This window comes from Amblyomma mixtum, chromosome 1 (assembly GCF_055824585.1).
Source record: "Amblyomma mixtum isolate Tamu chromosome 1, ASM5582458v1, whole genome shotgun sequence".
Classification (NCBI taxonomy): domain Eukaryota; kingdom Metazoa; phylum Arthropoda; class Arachnida; order Ixodida; family Ixodidae; genus Amblyomma; species Amblyomma mixtum.
The window spans coordinates 138,282,799-138,308,052 of record NC_143012.1 but is presented as its reverse complement, the minus strand read 5'-3'; the positions used below and the strand labels follow the sequence as shown (position 1 = coordinate 138,308,052).

Below are 25,254 nucleotides of genomic sequence, written 5' to 3'. Positions count from 1 at the left end.
TTCTATCACCGCAAGTGCGGGCGCACAGCTTCGCCAGTTTATTCGGCGCAGAAAACGTGCGTGCGGCATGTATGTTGGTCTTACCAACCTCGTGCAAAAAAGGAACTTTTGCCGTACAAATCAGAGCATTCCAAGATTGTGAAAAGAGGCATTGCTACCCATTGCATGGATTCGGCTCTCAAAAAGTCGTGTGAGCATCAATTGCAGGCAAGCTTTGACAATCAGGTCCGCCGGCTTTCGGCAGCAGGTTTCCCTATGTCGCTCTTGACGGCGGTTGCCGAGGCCCTGATACGAAAGATGAAGACCGGTACGCCAAGTTTGAGAGGGACGAGTGAACGCGAAGCGTTCAGGCCTGTGGTGGTGCCATATCTGCATAAGGTGTCTCATCACCTCAAGAGAGTTGCAGGAAGGCATGGTGTCCCTCTGGCGTTTTCTGCGCCGAATAAACTGGCGAAGCTGTGCGCCCGCACTTGCGGTGATAGAAGGAGTGGATGCCTAATCAGGCACGGGTCTACCTACATCCCTTGCGCCACAGGGGTGGTATACTCCTTCCCTCTTTCATGTGGTAAGACCTACATCGGGCAGACAGGGCGGTGCATAAACGAGCGACTCAGGGAACATGCAAATAAAGTCAGGAACAACACAGACAAAGGGGCACACCTTGTGTCCCATCTTAGTTCTTGCCGCAATTGCGCACCGCGACTTGACGAGACCGTGATACTGGGAAGAAGTAGAAATGAACAAGCGCGGCTGGCTTTGGAAGCTTTCCACATAAAGGAAAACGCGGTAGATTGTATCAGTGACACGTCCGTGGCTCTGTACGTTGCCGAAATCAACTTTTTGCGTTCACGTCTGCGTTACCAGCCGTTGGCATGACTATTGTGGTTAGAGATTGCTTTTGAGCATGCGTGGCCAGGTGTATAAGCGTTTCAAGGAAGAAATAAACAGTTGTTAGTGCGCTTGTGTTTGTCCCTGTGTCTTTCTTCGTGGTTCGTCCTTTGATTGCGCATCCTTTACCTTCACAACATAATGTACCAACTAGGCCCTATCCAAGTTTTGTTGAAGTCATTACTTCTTCTACCCTATCATCATCATCATCATCAGCCTGACTACGCCCACTGCAGGGCAAATACCTCTACCATGTATCTCCAGTTAACCCTGTCCTTTGCCCGTTGCCGCCACTCTATCCCCGCAAACTTCTAAAATCTCATCCGCCCACCTGACTTTCTGCCACCCCCTGCTACGCTTGCCTTCTCTTGGAATACACTCCGTTACCCTTAAGGACCAGCGGTTATCCTGCCATCGCATTACATGCCCTGTCCAAGCCCACTTCTTCCTCTTGATTTCCACTAGAATATCATTAACGCGCGTTTGTTCTCTCACCCACTCCGCCCTCTTCCGATCTCTTAACGTAAGACCTATCAATTTTCTTTCCATAGCTCGCTGCGTTGTCCTTAACTTAAGCTGCACCGTCTTTGCTAGCCTCCACATTTCTGCCCCATAGGTGAGTACCGGTAAGATACAGCTGTTGTATACTTTTCTCTTGAGGGATATTGGAAAACTGCCATTCATGATCTGAGAGAACCAGCCATATGCGCTCGACCTCATTCTTATTCTTCTAGTTATTTCCCTCTCATGATCCGGATCAGCTGTCACTACCTGCCCTAAATAGACATAGTCTCTTACTACTTCCAGCATCTGGCTACCAATTACGAACTGCTGTTCCCTTGCTAGGCTGTTGAACATTACTTTGGTGTTCTGCATGTTAATTTTTAGCACCACCATTCTGCTCTGCCTGTCTAACTCATTTATTATGCTTTGCAGTCGATGTCCTGAGTGACTTGGAAAGGCAATGTCATCAGCGAATCGCAAATTACTTAGGTATTCTCCATTAACTCTTATCCCCAACTGTTCCCATTCTAGGCCCCGGGATACCTCGTGTAAACAGGCAGTGAATAGCATAGGTGAGATCGTGTCTCCCTGCCGCCCTACCTAGCCTTTCCTGACACCGGCGCATTAAAGCACGTTCAGAGAATGTAGATTCAATAAGCTGCAAAAAGCCTTTTTCAGACTTCGAACGTGGGCATTACACGTTAGAACCTGCCTTCGCGCCAAGGATACGTTTGTGCCGTGGTTACTGAATCGCTACCTTTACGAGCAACGAGAAGCCACTGAACAATGACATTTTTTGTGTTGTGTTATAATGCTATGGTTGTTTGGGACATGCTTTCTGCAGACTCTTAAAAAGTGCAATGAGATCATCCTCTACCCTATATAAGATTCCTGCTTGTTATGAAAGACTCTGGAATTACGTGTGAACGTTTCGTGCTAATAGCACTGTTCAGCGTGTTTCCACACGCTGTAGAACGGTCGCGGTCATTGAGGTCAATTTTTGGAGAACAGTCCGTTCTAACGCAGGAGGTATATGCTGACTGGTTGCCCTTTCCTGACATGTGCGCCTTCCGGAATTATGAGGTGCGGGTAGAGTAAGGGAGTGATGGTGGTGTGAGGAGGTATATGCCGAGATAGCTGGATTCGGCCTAGTCAAGTAAAGCCCTAGGAGGGCAAGGGAGGTTCCTGATGCTTCATTGGACAAAGAATCTTCAGAGGTGGCCCTGCAATTTAAGACACCGGCAAACGAAGCTTCTCTGTGGCGCCGCCACGGCATGTCGGGCCGATTGAGTATTCTCTCATGACTTCAAGAGACGCTGTGCGTTAAGTGCCAACATTTTTGCATGAGAACTGAAACTGTGAGAATTCCAAGAATATTTACAAGTGAAGACAAACAAGTGTGCACTGTCACACAAAAGTAACACTTGTATATATATCCACAGAACACACTTTTGCTCCAACTTGTATACCCCATTCACGAGACCCTTCTGCTGGAGCCAGTGGCGCTTGTTCATTGAACGAAGTTATTTCATTGATTCATACCCGCAGTGACAGCAGCAGATAAAGCAGCTCATATCTTATACCTTTTACTACATTAGTTCACTGTTCTGTGTTAATAAAAAGCCATTTTCAGATTCCAATCAAGGCAGTCGTTGGCGTCCAATTGGTTTTTCCCAATCGGAAATTTTCTTATCGTGCATCTTTAACCATCTGGTACGTTGAGTTGGACCTTCATGTTGGCTTGCTTGCAATGCTCTGTTACCTGACTAGCGCACTATCCAATTGGTAATGTTTGGTTTGGTTTATGGGGCTTAACGTCCCAAAGCGACTAAGGCTACGAGGGACGCAGCGGTGAAGGGCTCCGGAAATTTCGACCACCTGGGGTTCTTTACGTGCACTGATATCACACAGTACACGGGCCTCTACAATTTCGCCTCCATCGAAATTCGACCACCGTGGCCGGGATCAAATCCACGTCTTTTGGGTCAGCAGCCGAGCGCCGTACCACAGAGCCACCGCGGCGGGACCAATTGGTAACAGGGAATCAACTCGGCCTTCTACAATTTGACCATTAGTTTGGAACCCAGGGGACCAACTAGGCAATCCAACTGAAACCGATGAAACCAATGGAGTCCCGGTAACCAGTTGGATAATTCAGTTCAAATGGCCGAGGGAACTGGACTGGAATTGAAAGCGGAGAGACTAATTGGACTGGCCAAATGGAATAAGAGAAACCAATTGGTCTCCCCAGTTGGATACCAGAGTCCAATTGGAAGCTGAGAAACCAGTTTTAATGTCAAATTGGAATTAGCAATACCAGTTGGATTCCCAATTGGCTTTTCTGAGTTCAGTTGGGTCCATTTGGCTACCAATCGGGCACAATTGGGTACAGTTCGACATTTCAATTGGACCCAATGGTTTTTTTTTGACTGGGTAGACACCAATTCCTTTCATTTTTTTTCGCACAGAGTGGAGGCGAGTCCCTTTTCGGCCGCACATTTGACTATTATGTCAGTTGCCTTTTGTAGTTTAGCTTCGATTTCCGAGCCACTGCCGCGATTGATCCACATCGTGATATCATCAGCATATAAGCTGAAAAGTCCCTCAACTTTTTCCAATTTCGCCGGGAGCGCCAACAGGGCTACGTTAAACAAGAGTGGTGATAGCACCAACCCTTGCGGGGTACCCTTGCTTCCTAATTCAGTGGTTGGGGATTCCGCGAATAGAAATTTTATTCGAGCCGGCCGGTTGAGAGGAAGTCCCTGACGTACCCGAAAGTCTTATTTCCGATGTTTAGGTTGATAAGGCCGTCTAGAATAGCCTCATGTTTGGCATTACCAAATGCCTTCGTACGATCTAGTCCTCGGATTACCTTCGGGTCCTTCGACCGCGAGTCTCTTACGTCGTGCTTTAGTTGCAGCATTATGTCCTGTGTGCACAAGCTGGGTCTGAATCCGATCACGGTGTGGGGCATGAGTCCCTCGTGCTCGAGGTATTTGAGCAGTCTTGTTTGCACTACGTGCTCCATGAGCTTTCCCACACACGATGCTAGCGATATGGGTCTGAGATTTCCGATTATCGCGGGTTTGCGCTAGAACTACCTGGGTGTACGTCCACCGAGATACTCTTGTCGCTCGGTGTGCCCAACACTTGGTCAGGAATGGCATAAGCGATGCGTGTAGCTCAGATGCAGAGGCTCAGCGGCACAAATACTGGCCGGGCGCTACTCGAGAGTGTTGGGATAGCGCCCAGTGGGGGATCTCCCCCAAAGATTGAGTTGGACAGAAACGCCAGGGAGAAGCTGGTAATACCACCGTTACCGAGGAACATGCACCCTGAACATAACGCAGTTTAAAAAAAAAATGAGTGGAGGCCATTTGTCGACGCTACAACATCACGCAGCAGAAACTGGTGGCGTAGACAGACGCGGCGTGCGGGCGAGACCGTAAGGCGGTCGCCGTGGTAGTGGACGAGCAAGGGGAAGCGGTTACGGCCGCAACGATCAGAACCAGGGCGGCCGAAGAGGCGGAAGAAGTTGCAATAGCGCTGGCTTGAGCGAGCACGGAAGCAACATTCGTAATCAGCGATAGCAAATATGCCATCCTAAATTTCGTTAAGGGCGTGATTTCGCCCTCTGTGGCGAGAATTTTATCACAACAGAGCCCTGCGAGAGCAATCAGGTTAATTTGGACGCCGGCACATGCCTCCGCCCCTGGCAACGGGGCGGCACACGAGCTAGCCCGAGGCACTTACCGCCGGACTGTTTCGGGACCCCTCCACCAAGGGAACGGAGAGCGCATGGTAAAATTCAGAGAGATTGCACAACACTACAGACCAGAGCGCAGGCTGGCGCCACCGCCAGACGCGTCGTTAGATAATAAACAGGCGACAGCCTGGAGGCGACTCCAAACCTATTAATACGTACCCGAATGCAGTTCTCGTGAACGCAATATATGTTCCCCGAATTAAGATCGCCTCATTGTCAACACTGCGGCGAGAGGGGGTCCCTCGGCCACATTGTCTGGAACCGGGAAGGGCACTGAATATCGATAGTGAAGTAGCCTGGGAAGCCCTGCTGAGGAGCTCGGGCCCCGAGACCCAGCAGAGACTCGTCCGACTGGCTGAGGAGGCCGCCGAGGAACAACACGTTCCCACCAGCATCCAAGGCGATGTCTCCCACCTTCATATCCCCGGCCTGCAGCCGCGGGCGTTGGGGCGCGCCCTTCTCTGTGTCGCTGTTCTCATGCCATTGTTCACTCGACTGTATATACACTGCGTAGCTGTAAACCGTCTCACTATGAACCATCCACTCTCGCGTGAGGCCTGACATGCCAGTAATGCATTTAAGAAAAGGAGGAGGCAAGAACATTTATTACAGCACTGCATTGAATTTGGGAAAGGGAGGTGTGGATGGTCGTTGACCTGGGTGGCATTCCCTATTCTGGGACGCCATTGGCCGCCGCCGCTGCCCGTGCTCTCTGGGCCAGGGTGGGCTGGGCTTCAAGGTCCGAGATGGACAGGGCCGCCTCCCAGCCTTCCCTAGTCGGCTGACTTATAATGGCTGTTTGCGTATTGCACTAGGCAGGCCCGCACCATGTGGTATAGGTGATGTAAACAATAGCGCACAGGGAACACACGGGACGGAAAGTAAACGACGCAGACAAGCGCTACTGCGAGATAATGGAAGCATACCATATTAGGAAATGTCGGAATCCGTGTATCAGTGAGCCCTCTGTTAACTTGGCAGACTGTGAAATCGATTTTTTAGCCTCAGCGTTGCATTGAATTCCTTTTTTGATAACGGTTTTTTTAACTGACCTTCCACAGCGATGAGTGGCGCCTGATGCTTCAATTTCAATTTTTTCCTCTGACTTGGTCTTTCCAGGAGGGACTGTTTGTGGTTGTTTTTGTTTTATGTTTTTAAAGTGACTACCTTATATTGCGCGCGTCAGCAATAAACCTCAGTTGCGAGTTAGCGCTTGTCTGCGTCGTTTACTTTCCGTCCCGTGTGTTCTCTGTGCGCTATTGTTTACATCATGAACGTTATCCAACTTGCCCAACTTTCCGCTTTGCTGAATGGTATAGGTGAGCAGAAACAAATAAATGAGAAAGCAGCACGACCAACAAACGCAACTTGCGGATACAGCGGCTTCAGCGCAAAGATCAAAGCGCGAGCACAACACTCACGAGGAAGATGACGTTGTCGCGCGTGGCCCCTTCGGCGGTGCGGTGTCGTGCCGAGGAGAAGAGGGCCGCGTAGGCGAGCGCCCCCAGCGCCGCGTAGAGGGCGAGCGAGGCGGCGTTCCTGGGGTCGGCCAGCGAGCGCAGCAGCGCCACGCTGCCCATGGTCCAGTCGCAGCAGAGCGCGTGCGGGCACAGCAGCAGCCACGCGTTCACCGCCGGCAGGTACAGGAAGGTCAGCTGACGCACCGGGCTCGGAGCCACGGCCGCCGGGTTGTCGAACCTGCACGCGCAGTCAGGGTGAGCGCAGGACGAAGAGGTCGTCTAGCTGCCCGCTCTTTCCTGATCGACAGGCGTAATACATCATCGCGCGCATGCAAGGACTGGCATCGTATAACCTCGCAAGTGCTCCGCGCTTGATGCCATGGCTGCAGAGGTACGGAAGCGTCGCTCTGGCCTGTGGGCCGCTACTGCGCGTCCACAGTGGCTGGAGCTCATCATGGCTCAGTCAGAGAGAGAGAGGGATTACAAAGAGGGGGAAAGGCAGGGATGTTAAACAGAAAGGTTTCCGGCTGGCTACTCTCAACTGGGGAAGGGAATGAGGGGATTAGAACAAATAAACCCAGCACCCGACGCGGCTTCGGAACCCGCGCACAGTTGGCGCGTTCACGCCAGCAAAAGAGTGAGCGAAACGATTCGGAATGTTGCCATCGCAGACCAAGGGCGTCGGTTTCTAAGCCGCGGTTTCCAGCAACAAACAACTGCACCGTAAAACGCGCTCACCACGGCGCGGAAACAAGAAGGAGCGGACTCACTTGGTGAATACGGGCAGCTGTGCGCCCATGACGTGCAGCCGGGCGGCCAGAAGCACCAGGGCGCCCAGTGTGAGGGTGCCGAGGCGCTGGGCACAGTCGCGCAGCCAGCCGCAGGAGTGCAGCCGCGGGGAGCGCGACACTGCAGCGGCAGATGGGGAGCCTCCTCCTCCGCAGCCGACGCCCCATAGCAGGCCACGCACCACGTCCGGGGGCCGTACCTGCGGCCGACCAGTTGGGACAGCTGTACTCAAGGAAGGGGAACAGCGCTGTGCACTCCTGCTCGTCCAACATTAGAGAGGAAGGTCAAATGTTTAGGGGAATCCCCCAAGGGGGAGTAGATTTGTAATAAGGAAGTAATTACTCATTGACATCCACCCGAGCGCAGCCATACGGCTACAAAGGAAGGCTATACAGCTTTCTCAGAAACTTCGTAGTTAAAGAAAAGTTCGTCCTGGACCGTATGTCTTTTTGTAGCCGTATGGCTGCGCTCGGGTGGACGTCAATGAGTAATTACTCCCTTATTACAAATCTACTACACCTTGGGGGTTTCCCCTAAACATTTGACCAACACTGTTCCCACTTCGAGTTATTGATCAATTCGCTCTCGCCCTATCATAAGCTAGCCGTCCCGGTTAGCTCAGCTGGTAGAGCGACTGCTCCGGTGAAGCGGTGGTCCCGGGTTCGGACCCCGGGCCAGAACGAATTCTTTTTCAACTACGAAGTTTCTGAGAAAGCTGGGTAGCTTTCCTTTGTAGCCGTATGGCTGCGCTCGGATGGATGTCAATGAGTAATTACTACCTTATTAGAGAGGAAGCAACAGAAAAGAGGGAACATAGAACGGCACCTGCTCTTCGGTACTGGCCCGAGGGTCACGATTGCTGTGGTTGAACTGAACCAGTTTCCATGCGCCACATGGAAGCATGATCGGCAGCCATTTTCTTACTTCAGAAACGGTGAGAATGAGTTATATTTCGCGATCGTCCGGCACTAGTGTGAACACTGTACAGGGTAAAGAAGCAGAATTTTTTCCTGGGCTTGTTGGTCCATTCTGACATAAGTGAAACAGCGAAAAAGAAGAAGCCCGAAGGCGAAACGCTCTTATGAGAACAAAGAATAACTGCGCAGAAAAGGGCGGGACAAAAGAAAATAGAACCACACGGGACAAACGCAGACTAGCCCCTCACCGCACTCTTCTAGAAACGCTCTTTCCTGTCCTCTCTTCGTTTCGTCTTCAGGCTTCCTCTTTCGCACTGTTTCACTTATATCAGTACAGGGTAAACTTTGTGACTCTCAACTTTCCGTATTCATTCACGACCTCTTGAAGCGAAAAGCTTCACTAAGCTCGTCAACAACGGGCTTTGCGTGGGCCACCCCTGGGCGCCGCCGCGGCGCGCCCTATGTCCTCCTCGCCACCCTTCCGTTCTCCTCCTTGCCACCGGTTTACCCTTCGCCGCGCGGTTTCAACACCCTCGGCGGTTTCCGTCGCCGTCCCAAGAGGAGAACGGTCTTTCGCAAGGCGTTGCGATAACACGTGAGCGGCGGCGGCGGCCATAAACGAGGCCGCGCGCCGCGGCGCGCGCTCCATCGCCACTTCTCCTCGCCACCGATTTACCCCTTGCCGCTGCTGCGCGGTCTCCGCCGCCGTCGCAAGAGAAGGTTCTTTCGGGTTGGTTTAGGTTTGGTTGGTTTTCGCAAGGCGTTGCGAGAACGCACGCGTGAGCGGCGGCGGCGGCCGTAGAAGAGGCGCAGACATTCGCCATGGAAGGAAGAAAAGAAGACCCAGAAGTGGTGGCGAGAGAGATGGCTACTGCGCGCTCGCCTCCTCACCACCGTTTGCCCTTTCGTTGCAGCCGCGTGTTTACCACAGTTGCTACGCATGCGGAAGGAGGGCTAATAACGCGCTTGCCTACACCGTTATTGTGATGCTCCCAGTGCATTGTGGGCGAACTGCGACTGTCATGACGTCAAACAAAGCGTAACAGCAGATTTTCGCTTGTATATCCAGGCTTAACCAGAGCTAAGCCACTGCCAAATTTTTTTATCCATGGGCGCAGGCATTCAAGTCGACGCGCCGATTCTTTTTTCTTGATGTTTCTAACGCGTTTGACCGGGTCCCCCATCACAGACTTTTGCTCAAGCTAACCCGCCTAAACATTCATCCTGTCGTTATTATTTGCGTTAAGGCTTTTCTTGCATTTCGATCCAGTTCATTTCTGTCAATTACCATCTTCTTGCTCACTTGTTTCCTCCGGTGTCCCCCGGGGAAGCGTTCTGGGACCTCTGCTTTTCCTAATCTTCATCAATGACTTACCCGCTTCAAGGATCCAGGATCCAGGATCAGGTTATTCGCAGATTGTGCTATATGCAGCAACATTACTAATGACACTGACCGTAAAACTTTGCAAACTGATCCGGATTCCATTAAGAACTGGTGTTAAACTTGCTTAATCACCCTTAATGCCTCTAAAACTAAACCAGTCTCTTTCACTCGCAACTCACACCGCATCCCCACATCTAACCGGTTGAACTTTCTACTATAGCTACAAATTTCTGGGACTTCATCTTCACTCTAATTTAACAGGGAATTACCACACTAACTAAATTCTGGCAGCTGCTAACTGCTCTTTCGGTCTTTTAAAACATAACCTCAAACCAGCCCCTAGCCACCTCAGAAAACTAGCATACATTACCTTAATACGGCCTAAAGTCGAGTACGCGTCAGCCACCTGGGACCCGGATCGCGCATATATTATTCACGAGTTCAGAGTCATTGCAAAACCGTGCTGTCAGACTAATCTTTTCGGATTATTCTCGTCATACTAGCGTCACCGCTCTAAAGCCACCTGCCGAACTTAACTTTTCACATAATCGCAAACTAGTACGCCAGGCACTCCTCCGTAAACTTTATCATGTTTTGCTCCATGACGATTTCTTCAATCACCAGAAACATTTTTTCTACGCCTCAATTACCCGTTCAAAGTTGAACGCATTATGTGCCACATTTCTTCTTTTGCGAAATAATTCATACCTGATACAGTAGTCGACTGGAATAATCTGCAATCGCACATCGCAAACACAAGTAACCTTAGCAAGTTTCAGGACCTCCTCACACAAATATCTGTCTAGCATTGCTCGTTGCTTCTATCACTTGTTTCATTCAGATGTATTGTTATTTTCTTTTGTACCAGCAGTTTCCTTACTTGTCTAATGAACTTTGTTTTCTATTGGGTTTAATCAGGTTGTTATTTTGTGGTTTCTACTAGTATTATGTATATATGCATTGCAGCTTTGTGCTTACCTTCCCCCGATGTAATACCCTCGAGTAGAGGGCCTTTAGGGTCATGCTAACTTAACTAAATAAATAAATATTAATCTTCTCACCTGTTTTTCCCGTCCCTGGAGGTGTGTGCATAACTACAGTAAGGACAGAGAACGAATAACGACGGTGGTGAACCTCGTGGCGTAGGTATACACACGAGTCATAAGGTGTTTGGCTTGGTTTGGTTTATGGGGTTTAACGTCTCAAAGCGACTAAGGCTATGAGAGTCGCCGTAGTGGAGGGCTCCGGAAATTTCGACCACCTGGGGTTCTTTACGTGCACTGATATCGCATAGTACACGGGCCTCTAGAATTTCTCCTCCAAAGAAATTCAACCGCCGCGGCCGGGATCGAACCCGCGTCTTTCGGATCAGCAGCCGAGCACCATAACCACTGAGCCACCGCGGCGGCGAGTCATAAGGTGTGGACACTTTCGTCTCGTGGCTGTCTATGGCTTCCCGTCCTCACCGACTGACACGTGTTATGCATCGATATCTGCTTGGGAATTTGGCCTGGATCTGCGACTACCAACAGCTGACAACGGACCTTATCTGAGCACAGTAGACGTCATCACCTTCACGTCCGAGTCTCGTGGAACATCGACGCATCCGTCAGCGGAAGCACTGCACCGCCCCTATTTAAGCAGCTGGCATCTACGAGGCGCTTCCAGTGGGCATGGGAGAGCGGCTACCATGCGGTCGCTAAGTTCTCCATTCTGCTTTCTTGTGCAGGTTAGTCAATCTGAATCGCTATTTTGCAAACGTACAAGCAATGTATGTTTGCTGCTCTTCCCTTGCCCACAAGTGCTTGCTGCCACCTTGAATGATTGTGTATCCACTGCAATGTTACTGTTACTTTCCGGCGATGTAGAACTAAATCCTGGTCCTAACAAGGATGTGGACCGTCAGCACAGTGAAGTTATGGCCGCGATAGCTGCTTTGTCGTCCAAGTTTGATACACGACATGAAGAAATGATGAATGCCATAGCTGAACTCAAGGTTAACCAGGAAGCGCTGTCCGACACTGTTTCAGACCTTTCTAATAGGATGACTGCTGTGGAAGCCGCGGTTGAGTGTCTCGAAAACATGCCTTCTAGTAGCGATGTTACTGCAGCAGTCCAAGAGGCTGTTTCAAATGAGAGCGTTGCGCTCGCGTCCAGACTGGACGAGCTGGAGGACCAGTCAAGACGCGACAACTTAATATTCTATGGCATCTCTGACAATTCGTCAGAAACGTGGGCACAGTCGGAAGCCCAGATCCAACACTTTCTTTCGAAGTGTCTCAATCTGAATTCCTCGGAAGTCGCGATTCACAGGGCTCATAGGTTAGGCAGCTTTGGAAATGGCAAAACACGACCTGTTATTGCTAAGTTTGCGTCCTATAAAACTCGAGAATATATACTTTCACAAAAATCAAAGTTTAAAGAAGAAGGCGTTTCTATCGGCGAAGATTTTTGTAAAGCAACCCGTAAATCGCGGAAAGCCCTTAGTGATTTCGGCAAGGCTAGCGGCCAATTCTATTCTTTACGCCACAACAAATTGATCATAGGTAAAAAATGCTACGCTTATTGTGCAGCTACTGACGAAGTATGCGAAATCGGACCAGCCAGGAGTGCAATTACCCCAAAAAGAGACATCACACCACCAGGTTCACCCACCGCACATTCAAGCTCAGCATAGCTATCTCATGATCGAACGCAAACAGACTACATATCGCTTCTTTTCACTAATGTCCGAAGTGTCATCAACAAACGTACATCACTATCGTCACATATCGATGCATGCTCGGCTGATATTGTTGTGCTCACCGAAACTTGGCTCTCAGCAAAAATAAAGAATAGCGAAATACTAGACTGCGAAAAAACATACAAGTTTTACAGATACGACCGCGATTTCCGAACAGGCGGAGGTGTACTGATTGCCGTGAGCTCTGCTATCAATTCCTTTGCTATCTCTATCGATTCACCACTAGAAATCGTTTGCATCCATGTCAGCTTTCCAACGGGTGACCTTATCTTTTGCGCTTGTTATAGATCCCCATCCTCACCTACTACTTTTTGCGCCGACCTTCATGATGCCCTGAATAAATTAATTGTTCGACACCCGAAATCACACTTATTCCTACTGGGTGATTTTAACTTCCCAAACATAATGTGGCGAAACTGTATTCCCTCCCTTAAGCAGCCATCCTCCGAGTGCACTAATTTTTTAGACACCTGCGCCGATTTTAATCTAACCCAGCTAATTAACAAACCCACACGTACCACCAGCACATCGTCTAATATTTTAGACCTCTGTTTTACTACAGCTCCAGATTTGGTCTCTCCGCCAACGTACCTAGAAGGACTGAGTGACCACTCACTGCTTCACTTCACAATTAGGAGGAATGTTCGTCCTAAGAAAATAGTTAAGACCATATGTGATTACAATGCCGCCGATACCACGTCCATCACAGCTGAACTAGAATCATTCATTGCCGACTACACTGAGAACTTTTCCGAACTTACTATTGAAGAAAACTGGTCCTTGTACAAAAATAAACTGATAGAATTAATAGATAGATACGTACCTAAAATTAGGATTGTCTCAAATACTACCTCTCCGTGGTTTACCAAAACCCTACGCCGCTTATGCAACAAAAAGAAGCGTATTTTTCGTCGCACTAAAGCATCTAACCTTCCCGAACGCTGGGCAGCATATCATCGCATTCATGCTGAATATTTAATGGCTGTTAAAGATGCTAAACAGAACTTTTTTGACAACACCCTCCCATCACTTCTGCAATCTAATCCGCGTAAATTCTGGAATATTGTTGGGGGCAAAGAAGATAAGGTAATTCAACTAACCCGTTCTGACAATATTTCCATTCCTCCGAACCAGTGTTGTTCCGTTTTAAATGATGTGTTTGTTTCCGTTTTCCAGAAAAGTGCTAATATTTTACCGTCTGTAACTACTTTCTCTTATTTGCCAATGGACCCTATCAGTATTGACTGGGTCGGTGTGCAAAAGTTGGTTGAAAATTTGAAAATGTCTTCTTCGCCCGGTGACGATGCAATCAGCTCTAAAATGCTGAAACTCTCTGAACCCTACTCTTCTATTATGCTTTCAATGCTTTTTTCCCAGTCACTCTGTTCCTCAGTGCTTCCAGGCGATTGGAGGGTTGGCAAGGTTGTCCCAGTACCAAAATCAGGTAACACTCATTCTCCCGATAACTATCGTCCTATATCACTCACAAGTATACCATGTAAAATTTTGGAGCATATCATATACTCTCATCTGATTGATTTCCTTGAGTCTAATTCCTTCTTTTCAGCAGAACAACACGGTTTCAGGAAGACATTTTCATGTGAAACACAGCTTGTATGTTTTACTAATGACCTTTTTGCTTACACTGACTTGAACATTGATGTAGACTGTGTGTTTTTGGACTTCGCGAAAGCTTTTGATACTGTTTCCCACGATCTCCTAATTCTTAAGCTTAGCATGCTTAACATTGACCCTAACGTACTGAACTGGATTAAAAGCTTCTTATCGAATCGAACTCAATATGTCTCTGCTAACGGCTGTTCCTCCTCTCACACCTCTGTGACATCCGGTGTACCACAAGGGTCGGTACTGGGACCTCTTCTCTTCCTAATTTACATTAACGATATTCCTGAATGCATTTCTCATTCTTCTATCAGGCTTTTCGCAGACGACTGCGTCATCTATCACAAAATATCTAACCAAACTGATTCCATTTATTTTCAGGATGATCTCACAAGCGTATCTAACTGGTGTGATAAGTGGTGCATGCGACTAAACGTTAATAAATGTAAAACGATGCATGTGTCACGTCGCACTAACATCACTGATAACAAGCGTACTTATGTTCTTCACGACATTCCACTTGAATCAGTTAACTCCTACAAATACCTAGGTGTTCATATATCACGTAACTTATCATGGCATAGACACGTCGAACATGTCGCAAATAACGCCAACAGGACTCTTGGATACTTGCGCCGAAATTTCTCTACCGCGCCTCTGCCGATAAAACTAAACCTTTATAAAACATTAGTACGACCAAAGTTAGAATATGCATCTGCAGTTTGGGATCCTAATATAATCACACTGATAAACACACTAGAATCCATTCAAAATCGTGCAGCACGTTTCATCTTAACTAACTATTCCCATTACGCCAGCATTACTTCTATGAAAAACACACTTGCCTTACCAGACCTTTCTTCGCGCCGGAAGTGTTTTCGACTATGTCTTTTCCACAGACTGTATCACCATAACCCCCTGTTAAAGGATCATCTTTTTTCGAGCCCTTCATACATTTCATCCCGTTCCGATCATATATTTAAAGTCGGTGTTCCATTTTCGAGAACCAAATTGTGTCATGATTCTTTTATTCCTAAAACCAGCGTTGACTGGAACGACCTTCCTCCCTCCATCGCTGCCATTACCGATGTTGAAAACTTCAAGAAAACTGTGTTTTCTGCCATCATATAACTTGTTTTGTATAACTATGCACTGTATTTTTTTTTGTTGTACCACTCCTTTCTGTAATGCCTTCGGGCCCTGAAAGTATGTGAAATAAATAAATAAATAAATAAATAAATAAATAAATCTGAACAGCCATTCTCACATTTACCCACGGAAAGGTACAAAAAAAAGAAGAAATTATAGCTGGTTACTGAGCCCTTGATGACATCCCAGTCGAAATCAAGAGGAAGAAACGGGCTTGGGCAGGGCACGTAAAGCGAAGGCAACATACCCGACTGGATTCCAAGGGAAGGCAAGCGTAGCAATTGGCTGCAGATAATTAGGTGAGCGGGTGAGATTAAGAAGCTTGCGGGGATGCGGTGGCCGCAGCTGGCAAAGGACAGGGTTAATTGGAGAGACATGGGAGACACCATTGCCGTGCAGTGGGCGTAGTTGAGCCGATGGTATATACCGTAAAATTCCGAACAAGCGCCCCCACCCATGCAAGGCCCCCCCCCCCCCCCCCCCCCTAACTTCACTGTCAATTTCACATTTCCGCGCTGTTCCGGGAAAGCGCCCCCTCCACACGACCGCGCCCTTCTTACGCACCGCGCCCAAGCAACATTGGTCTGCCCCGTCGATTCCAAAAATCCAGTCCAATCCAATCTTGCTTTTCAAGCCATTCGCGTGCTCGTTCGCACGCACCATTTGTCGTCTTGTTTTGGCGTTGTGGAGTTTGCGATGCCGATGCATTGGTACTCAGTGGCGAAGAAAGTTGAGGTCGTACAATGGCATCGGGAAAACGGAAGAAACGTGCACCAAACGTCTCAACATTTCAAGCTCGACCGCAAACGGATGCGGGAAGGGGGCAGTAATTTCGAGAAGTTGCTTGAGCATAACTACGGCAGAGCAAAACTTCAAAGAAGGCTAAGTAACGGCGGCCCAGTCTTCAGTGATGCGCTCGAGTTCTTCACGTGGGAAAGAGCGGCTGGATGTGCCGTTATTAACCTGCTTCTCTCTGAAGAAGCTGTCAGAATAGCCAACAACATACAGTTGGGAAACTGCATAGCCGTGGCGCCAGAAGACCGGAGTGGGCTTTAAGCGGAATGCTGTGAACTTTTTTTTGCGACTGACTCGGAGGAATTTTTTGGTGGTTTTGAGAGTGCTTGATATAGCAATCGTAAATCTTGCGCTCAATAAAGTTCATGTTCCTAGAGATAACTAAAAATTTTAATTCACTTGTTGGAGGGGGGGCGCTTGCTCGGAATTTTACGGTAGGTCAGAATTCAACGGAAATCTGTCTGGCGAGGAAAATTCTGCATGCCAAGAAGCAAACACTCGCCAAGGCGAAATGGAGAAAAAAAACGTAAACACACTAATGTTTCACAATGAGACATAATGAGACATAAACAGATGGGCATAAACAGATGGGCATAATGAGACATAAACTGTTCACAATGAGACATAAACAGATGGGCCGTAGCTTATGAGGAAAAAACGTGGCGTACAGAACGTATGTGTGTGTAACTCGGCTAGATTGCCCCGCTTCGTGTGTATCGCTTCGCTTGTCATCTGAATGTGAAGAGAATCCTTCAGAAGGCGCGTAGATATTTTTTTTTCTTCTTTTTGAAGTGTGCGCGCGAAATCTCAGTCAATAAAGTGGCCCGTGTTTTCATGGTGTTCTGCTAGGGTGCTGGAAACCACTTTTTCGTTCTCGAAGTCACAGTGATGTGCTTTGAAGCGCCTTCTGAAATTCCCTGTCTCGCCTGTATAGGTGCCGTTGCATTAGCTGCAAGGAATTCTTGTAGAAGATGCCAGGGTAGTTGTCTCTTACAACGTATCCTTCACACGTACCGGGTGAATTTCGAACTTGCTAGAAGAAACGCGGGCCACTTGGACGTCGTGGCCAGCTAATATCCTGGATAATGTTTGACTACGGGCATCGGGCATGGCTGTCCGTTTCTTCTTTCGCGTTATTCAAGCTCCGCCTCGACGGGCTGCAGCGCGTCGTTCTTGTGAACGGAGCACTTGACGAGGGTGGCCATCTTCTGAGAGGTCCTTTTTCCTGGGCTTGAGCGAAGCCTGAAGTCCCGATTGAAAAGCGCAGAGGACATACTAAACGCTTTACATCTGTTGGGTGCACCGAAAGAAAATTCAAGCACATCCCCGTTGGTGGGAGTGAACTGCATGCTTTCTTGAAGAGAGTTCATTTGCTCCAGAAATCTTTCGGCTCCAGAAATCTTTCGGTGTCCTGTCGTCGGATGACACAAAAACAGCCATCAGAGGATCGCAGAAACAACTTCGGTGGCGGGTCGAAGGATGTGAGTGCACGGTCCTCGGCCGTTTCCAGGGCCAGATTGACACAGACCACGGAGATGGACGCACACATTGGCGCTACTGATGATGATTAAGATGAAAGAACCAAATGGAGTGTTTGCTCAACAGATGTCTCGCAACGTGTGACCGAAACCAGACGTGTCCTCCGAGACACTCTGGCTTCAACGGTGATTCCAAAAACAATCTCGACCGCGCCGACGAACTGAGCCCCGTTTTTGTCGCACTTTTTTTTTTGGCTCAAAAGTGAGCCAAGAACGTTTTCTAATAACTGCCTTCCCCGTTTTCACAGCAGCTCTTTAAAAAAGCAACAAAATAAATTTACCGGGGTCCCTTAAGAAACTTACACGCGAGTAAGGCGAAAGGATTGCAACTGCATTCAAATTTCATACAATTCCATCACAATTCTATTTCAATTTTTCTCAAATTCTATTCCAACCCCATTCAAATTCTGTTCTATTCCTTTGCAGTTGGTGCGGCTGCAGCTACTGTAGTCGGATACAACTCGATAACGAAGCGGCAAATGCTCTTCAAAGGAGCCCCTCCAACCAATGGCATCGACCCATTCTCCCCCTCCCCCACCTGACCGATTCCTTTGGACCTGCTAGGGTGAAGTCACAAGGGTGGAAGATTAATGGGTAATAACTACGGCTCAATCGGATTCACCGCGGCATCATGAAAATCGGTCGACGCCATTGGCTGGACAGCCTCTTTTTCAGGGGCATCTGCCACTTCGTTCTTGAGTTGTACCCTAACATAGTATTACTGGTTAACATTTCCTATTTTCCCACCTTTGAAGACGTCATACTGTTTCGCGAGTTTTATAACCCCGGCACATTTTGAGAGACGCCAGGAGAGCTTTCACATTAAAACAAGCACCGGGTACTAACATACTTGCTCCAGGAACAACATTCCGCAGTTGAATTAAGTGGCGGGTAGCGTACGTGAATAGAAAACGCCGGACATGAGTGCCGCCGCCTCTGGTGTGGGGTATATACACGCTGCTCTCTAATCTTAAGCCGTACGGAATGCGCCACAATTGATGTCAAGGTATACCCCTGCTCCGACGTACTATCGGGGACAAAAGTGGTGTACTCCACGCGCGGGAGCCCGAGCAACGAAAAAACTGCATTGCAACGCCATCTACAGGCGGCCAATGCGTGACCAATGCGTGACAGCCAATGCGTGACCTTTATTATCAGCAGGAATGTCACTTGGCCCGTTTCAATGCTTCGTGCTTTAGCTCACCTAAATGCCGCAGCCTTTATTGCTTCATCGTTGTAAGCAGGAGTTGTCGACAGAAATGTCACGCTTTTCAATTGGTCGAAATGGTCGTGACTTCACAGTGCACGAATTTCAAACGGGGCCATTTGTACTTTGGCTAGTAAGCATGCAATCAATTAAAGGGATGGTACAGTGATGCTCCAAGCAAAATAAATAAATGAATGAATAAATAAAACCGAGTAGGAAATTGGTCGGGTTGGGGAATCGAACCAGGGGCGTGCGAGACGAGCACGCTAACCACTGCGCCATGCCAGCTCGATGGTTTGGAATGAACAAAGGCGCGTCTAGTGAATACGGTGTCTTCGTTCACTCCCATCTTCCTCCCTTCCCAGACGGAAAATTAAAAAAAAACTAAAAAGGAAAAACAAATAAGAGAACAAATAGGTGAAAAAAGAAGAAAGGTTAAAAATAATAAGTAAATAATTAAAGAGCAAAAATGAATTAAAAAAACAAAAAAATGCAAACCAGTGCGCAAGGAGAGGCTTCCGCTTTGCAGCACTCTAGAGAGCCAAAGTGCGTCCCCTGAATTTTTTCCGTTGCTCCGGTTTGCGCCGCGTGGAGTGTACCACTTTTGTCCCCGATAGTACATATAGTATACGTTCGAGACGGCTATACCAGGAAGGTCGGTTGGAGAGACCTTTTACAGCAGTTTTCCTTTACAGTCATGTTCTGATAGACTGATGAAGAAAACAAGAGGCAGCATTATGTTTTTTCGCGTCGAGACAAATGTATTTCAGTGTACTGGATGTGGAAGTAGAGTAGCAGAGCCCTCTCTGGACTGCTGGAGCGGCCGAAAATGACGGAAGTGACAAGACTGGCGAGTTAGAACGCTCGGGCGGCGAGGTGGCACTTGGACGATGACGAGGCAAAAGGAAACCTGTTCTTCAGTCGCAACCATTTGGGTTCGGGTCCTTCCTCCCGACAGCGCTCTATATCATCATCATCATCATCAGCCTGACTACGCCCACAGCAGGGCAAATGCCTCTCCCATGTCTCTCCAGTTAACCCTGCTCCTTGCCAGTTGCGGCCACCGTATCCCTGCAATCTTCTTAATCTCATCCGCCCACCTAACTTTCTGCCGACACCTGCTGTACCTGCCTTCCCTTGGCATCCACTCCGTTACTCTTGAGGACCAGCGGTTATCTTGCCTTCGCAATACATGTCCTGCATTACATTACATGCATTACATGCAGCGCTCTACAGTAGAAATTAAAGCTTTACCACACGCTTTGAGAACAGTGAACGGCACTGCTTTATTTCGCGCGGGGGGGGGGGGGGGGGGGGGGGAGACCTTTTTGCGAGTAGAAAAGAATAAACAGTTTCAACGAAGGAAGTCTTGAACAACAATTCATTTGTCGAGAATGCGAAGTATTTCCTCGAGACAGATTTCATTTTTAAACGGCAAGCGTAGAAAGAAAATTGGGAAACTGAAGCGGCATGCCCAGCTGCGTGCAAAGAGGGGGGAAAAAATTCAAGAATTCAGGCACCACGCGCACGAGTGTATAATTACTTCCTTTTTTTTTAGGTTTTTCACACACGGCTGGTCAGAAACCTCGTTAACGGTTAGACATGTCAGTGGCACGACATACAAACTTTGAACTCCGCGAAAATGACAGCCGGAAGTCGGCGTATAAACACACGGAAGTACAGCATGCACTTGCAAAATGTTTCGCTTGCCAGATTATGGAAATGCGTTCGCGTTTCTGCTAACATAGCTACCGTGGGGGTGGTGTTGAAGGTGAAATGAGGAACGCAGGCAGGAAAAAAAAGAGAGGGCAACATTACCGAGACACGGTCACATTTCTTAGCGCAACCATCACAAACAAATACAATCGGTCCCTGAGAAGGCAAGAACGAGATAAATGCGAACAACCGGACTTCAGGAAGGAAAGAGGAAAAGAAGAAGCCACTTAGTGAAAAGAGACATGAAAGCGAAGCGACGCTAGAAGTAGACGTTCGCCGTTCATTAGGTTACCGAAAAACTGAAGGCGTCTATATTTCGCGACCGAAGATGAGCGCCAAAAATAGCTGGGACGCAGGAGACCGCAAAAAAGCCGAGTGCGGTTGAAACCGCGCCCTGAGACGGCCTGCGGGAAGGGGCCAATAGCATTATACAGATGCTTCGGAATTGACCGAAATGTGAAACCCGCGAAAGCACGGGGGGAGGGAGGTCCCCGTGCGTTTCGAACGGTAAACAACGAAAGCATGGTGGCACGGCGCTCACTGTCGCGAAAATAGGGGACTCCAAATCGGCTATTAAAGCAGCACCGGGCTCCGCTTTGAGGTCTGGCCCCGAGGCACGACAGCTGTAGGTGCGCGCGAGGCTCGAGCCGCCGTCGTCGGCGCTTTGAAGCGAAAATTGGCGCGCGGGCGGCATTTCGCGAAAAGCTTACTACCGGGCTCCCCCCCCCCCCCCCCCCCCCCTTTTCTGTTCCCGGCTCCGCTGATATACGGGGGTGCGAGATGAAAGTGATGGAATGGCAACACTTTGCAGCGGTCTCCGGGGCAACCCGCGATATTAGCTGCGGGCCGAAGGAGGAACTAAACCAAAAGTCAATCGAAGGATATAGTCGCGGCACAAGACATCACCTTGCGAAGGGCCCCCTCAAGTCCGCTTAGGACGAAAGTGAAAAAAAAGCTCAAGAAAGGAGCTTAATGTTGCTGCCTCACGTATCTCGTCGAAGCTATCTGTTTTTCAACGTTCAGCCGACCCGTTTCACTTCGCCCACTGTCGACGCAGGATTGAGCGGCAGCCCGGGTGACGGAGCCTTCGTGGTTAGGACGTGCTGTCGAGCTACCGAAGCGACTGCATAGCTCATCCAGATAACAGCACTGAAACAGCTACGGAACCTGCAAGTTTTCCCGTCGCCTTTTTTGGCAGAGCTGAACCAGCGGCACAGTTTTGGGCCACGCGTGTGTAACGAGCGAAGAAGTCGGAGTCACGCGCCTGACTTGAATATGCATCGAGTATTTGGAACCCCCATCAAGAGTATTTAATACGTATGTAAGAAGCCATTCAAAACCGAGCTGCTCGGTTTATAACATGAAGTTATGATTCTTGGTTCAGTGTTGCTAATATCAAATTCTCCGTTGGTTTACCTTCCTTGGCATCCCGTCGTAAGATAGCAAGACTCTGTCTATTTCATAAACTTTATTATAATTTTCCCCAACTGTGTGAAAGCCTAATTATGCCCTCTTTAAGATCATCGCGACGTTTGTTTAATTGCCGTAGTGTTCAACGCATTCATGGTTCACCCAATGCATTCAATTCCTCTTTTTTGCCAGCTGCCATAGCGGAGTGGAATGTACTTCCAGACAGTGTTGTGAATAAAGTTTATTCCCTAAAATTTAAACAGATGTTGATTGATTTATTCCCCTAATAATTCCTGTTGAAGGCCCTTTTTCTTTCTTTTCTTTTGTTTTTCCCTAAAATTTAAACTGATGTTGATTGATTTACTCCTCTAATAATTCCTATTGGAGGCCCTTTTTCTTTCTCTTCTTTTTCTTTTGTTTACCTACTTACTCCCTTGTTTTTCTTGCGAAGTGTTGACAGCCGTATCTGCATGTGTCTAAATTTATGCTCCCAACTTTAATCTTTGTGTCTTGCGATTGCTGTTCGTCCCTCCCCCCCTCCCCCCACTATGCAATGCCCCCTGGGGGCCCTTAAGGGTACATAAATGATGATGGTGACATGCCAGCCATCCGCAGCCGAACAAGGCTGCAACGGTCATCGGATTCGTGATGGCAGTCGATCTACTCGTCAACGCGTGGGCGTTCGCCGAGTCTCTGCTGTTCTCCGCGAGCAGTGTAAGAGCATCCACCCGTCGATGCGCGCACATGCCAATTCTGTTTAAGACTAGGATTGGAAATAGTGAGATGGGTACGGGGAGATGGTGCTGCCTTCGGAGGAAATATCTCCGAACGGGGAATTTCCAGTGAGAAAACTGCATATGCCCGATTTCAGCACTCCCAACTGTCTACAAATATTCCCCGACCTGCAAATATTTCCACCAAGATAAGGTGACCCGGGAGCTGATGGAAGCGTTCTTTATCCGAAAAAATGGCAAACGGTGCGTGAGTGATCCTTCCGTAGCCTTGTCAGATTTGGAATTTAGGTACTTAAATAACCGGGTGCACACGCGCGATGCTCCTGTTTAGATCATCTAGCACGCCTTGCACGTAATCTGTTATGACGTACGCAGTCGTGGGTGGTTATTGTATATATTCTGTTCTGTTCTTTCTAATAAACCTTAGTTGCGAGTCAGCGCTTGTAGTGTTTCTCTTCTTTTCTGTGTTTTCTGTCTTAGTTTGCGCTGTTTTTTTCCACCATGAATTCACACCAACTAGCCCAAATGTCTGCTTTGCTCCTCATGGAAACACGAAGCGAAAAAATTGGCAGTGGTTTAGCTCTGGTTAAACCTGGCGGATTGCGAAAGTAACGAGGACAGAGAGAGAGAGAGAGAGAGGCGATGGAGAGCGCGCGGCAGCAGCGGCGGCCCCGGCACCCTAGCTTGCACCCCCACTGCGCATGCGCAACTGGCGAACGCGGTGGCGGCACCTCTGAGTCACCCGCGCAGCGACGGCGGCAGCGCGCCAGCTGTGCGCCGTGTGACGTCACGCATACGCAGTATGGCCTTGCATCAGCTCCGCAAAATGGCACGGCGACTAGCGTAGTGTTGCTTTCGCAAAAAAAGGAGGAAATAAAAGTGCAGTAACGCTCGCCTCCGCCTTGAGGGTATGAGGCGATAGCGTAATGGGTTGATTCCCATATATGCCGAAGGCCATTCTCTACTTCACATTCATTTAGATCCTTGGGAGTCCTCATAAAACTCCGATGCGCCACTGCCCTGAGATCGCAGGTGCTTCCAGCGGTGGGCCTTGTGTGACCCAGGTTGCTCTCCCCGAGCGAAAAGTCATACATTTAACTGCCACCTGCCACGGTGGGCAGTTTCTTCAACATCCAATGGCCAGGTTGTGGTGACGCCGCAAGGTCACGTGACCTAGGTGAGCCCTTCTGCCTCCTAGGTTGCTCTCTGGGGATCGCATGCCAGAGCAGTGCCGTAGCCAGAATTAAGAGCTACATTACCCGCAGTCTCGCCGTTTCGCTGTGGGCCTTCGGCGCCACTAGTGCGCATGCGCGAGGAGCCGAGTGACGTCAGAGCCGCGCAGCTGGTGCGCCGCGCGCCGACGCCGCTCACCTCCGATCGACAGAGGATGGTGATGCGGCGGTGAAAAAAAAAAACACACTCTCATGGCGGCCAAGGGGGGTTTTCTGGTGAACGGTGCCATGGTGAGCAACGCTTGCTAAGACGCTTGTGCACAGTGTTCGGTAGACAGGGTGCACTGTAAGGTGTGAACACATCTGTCGTTGAGCTGCGCATGCGGACAAGATGGTTATTTCACACCGTCCTATTAACCATCAAGCCGATGCTCATGCCCTCCAAACTGACCTTTGACACATATAAACTTGGTGCAAAACATGCTTAATGTCCTTGAATGTGAAAAAAACTTCGTTACTTTCTTTTCATCGGCGACGCACTTACCCAACTCCTTGCTACGTACTTTGCGGTTCCGTTATTTCTCCGACATCAACATGTAAGTACCTGGGAATTAACATATCGCATAATCTTTCTTGGTCCACCCATATCACTGCCATTACTAATGAAGCTAATCGTGTCCTGTCTTACTTACGACGTAATTTGTCAGTAGCTTCTTCGTCTATTAAAACTCTCGCCTACATAACGTTGGTTCGTCCCAAGCTGGAATATGCATGCGCAGTTTGGGACCCTCACATTTCTTATCTAACTAAAGCACTTGAATCAGTGCAAAACCGTGCTGCTAGATTCATCCATTCAGACTACTCTTATCATTCTAGTGTGACTGCCATGAAATCAAGAGCTAACCTGCCTGACCTCGAGCTGCGACGCAAAATCTGCCGACTAATCCTTTTCCACAAGTTTTATCATTCATCCCTTGCAGATCTAAAACCAGCTCATCACGTGTCTCCTCGCACCAGTCACAGCAAAGCCGTTTATCCCCCCCGCGCACGCACCACTGCGCACCTTCATTCCTTCTTTCCCCAGACTGCAGTAGACTGGAATGGCCTGCCTGCCGATGCCGCACTCCACACCAGCCCCGTCCATTTTAAACAAGCCATGTTCTGTCTTAAACCCCATGTCATTCATTTCAGATTCTTTTTTTTTGTACTGTTTCCCCTCATGTAATACCCCTACTCAGGGGCATTTGAGGTGTACAATAAATAAATAAATAAAACTCCGAAATTCGGAAGCAAGCGGACTCCAAAAAGGAACGCGTAGATGGGGCTAATTTGAATTACGTCACAGGAGACAGTTTGTTGGACCGAAGGAAACGAGAGAGCTCTCGACAGGAAGAGAGCAAAACAAATAAAGAAGAGTAAGAAATGAGAAGATCACCGTCTCTTGCTCACTGCATCAAAG

The 25,254-nt window shown here is 48.6% G+C and overlaps 1 protein-coding gene across 2 annotated transcripts in view; it reads right to left on the bottom strand.

Moving 5' to 3' along the window:
- Positions 1-25,254, bottom strand: part of LOC149367712 (protein O-mannosyl-transferase Tmtc3-like) — a 419,945-nt gene that overhangs the window by 45,817 nt on the left and 348,874 nt on the right. For both annotated transcript variants that reach the window (XM_089557174.1, XM_089557183.1), the window contains 2 exons: positions 7,389-7,606; positions 6,580-6,856 (listed from right to left, as the gene is read on the bottom strand). In XM_089557174.1, the coding sequence (XP_089413300.1) occupies positions 6,580-6,856; positions 7,389-7,606 (495 nt within the window). The remainder of the gene's footprint in view (positions 1-6,579; positions 6,857-7,388; positions 7,607-25,254) is intronic.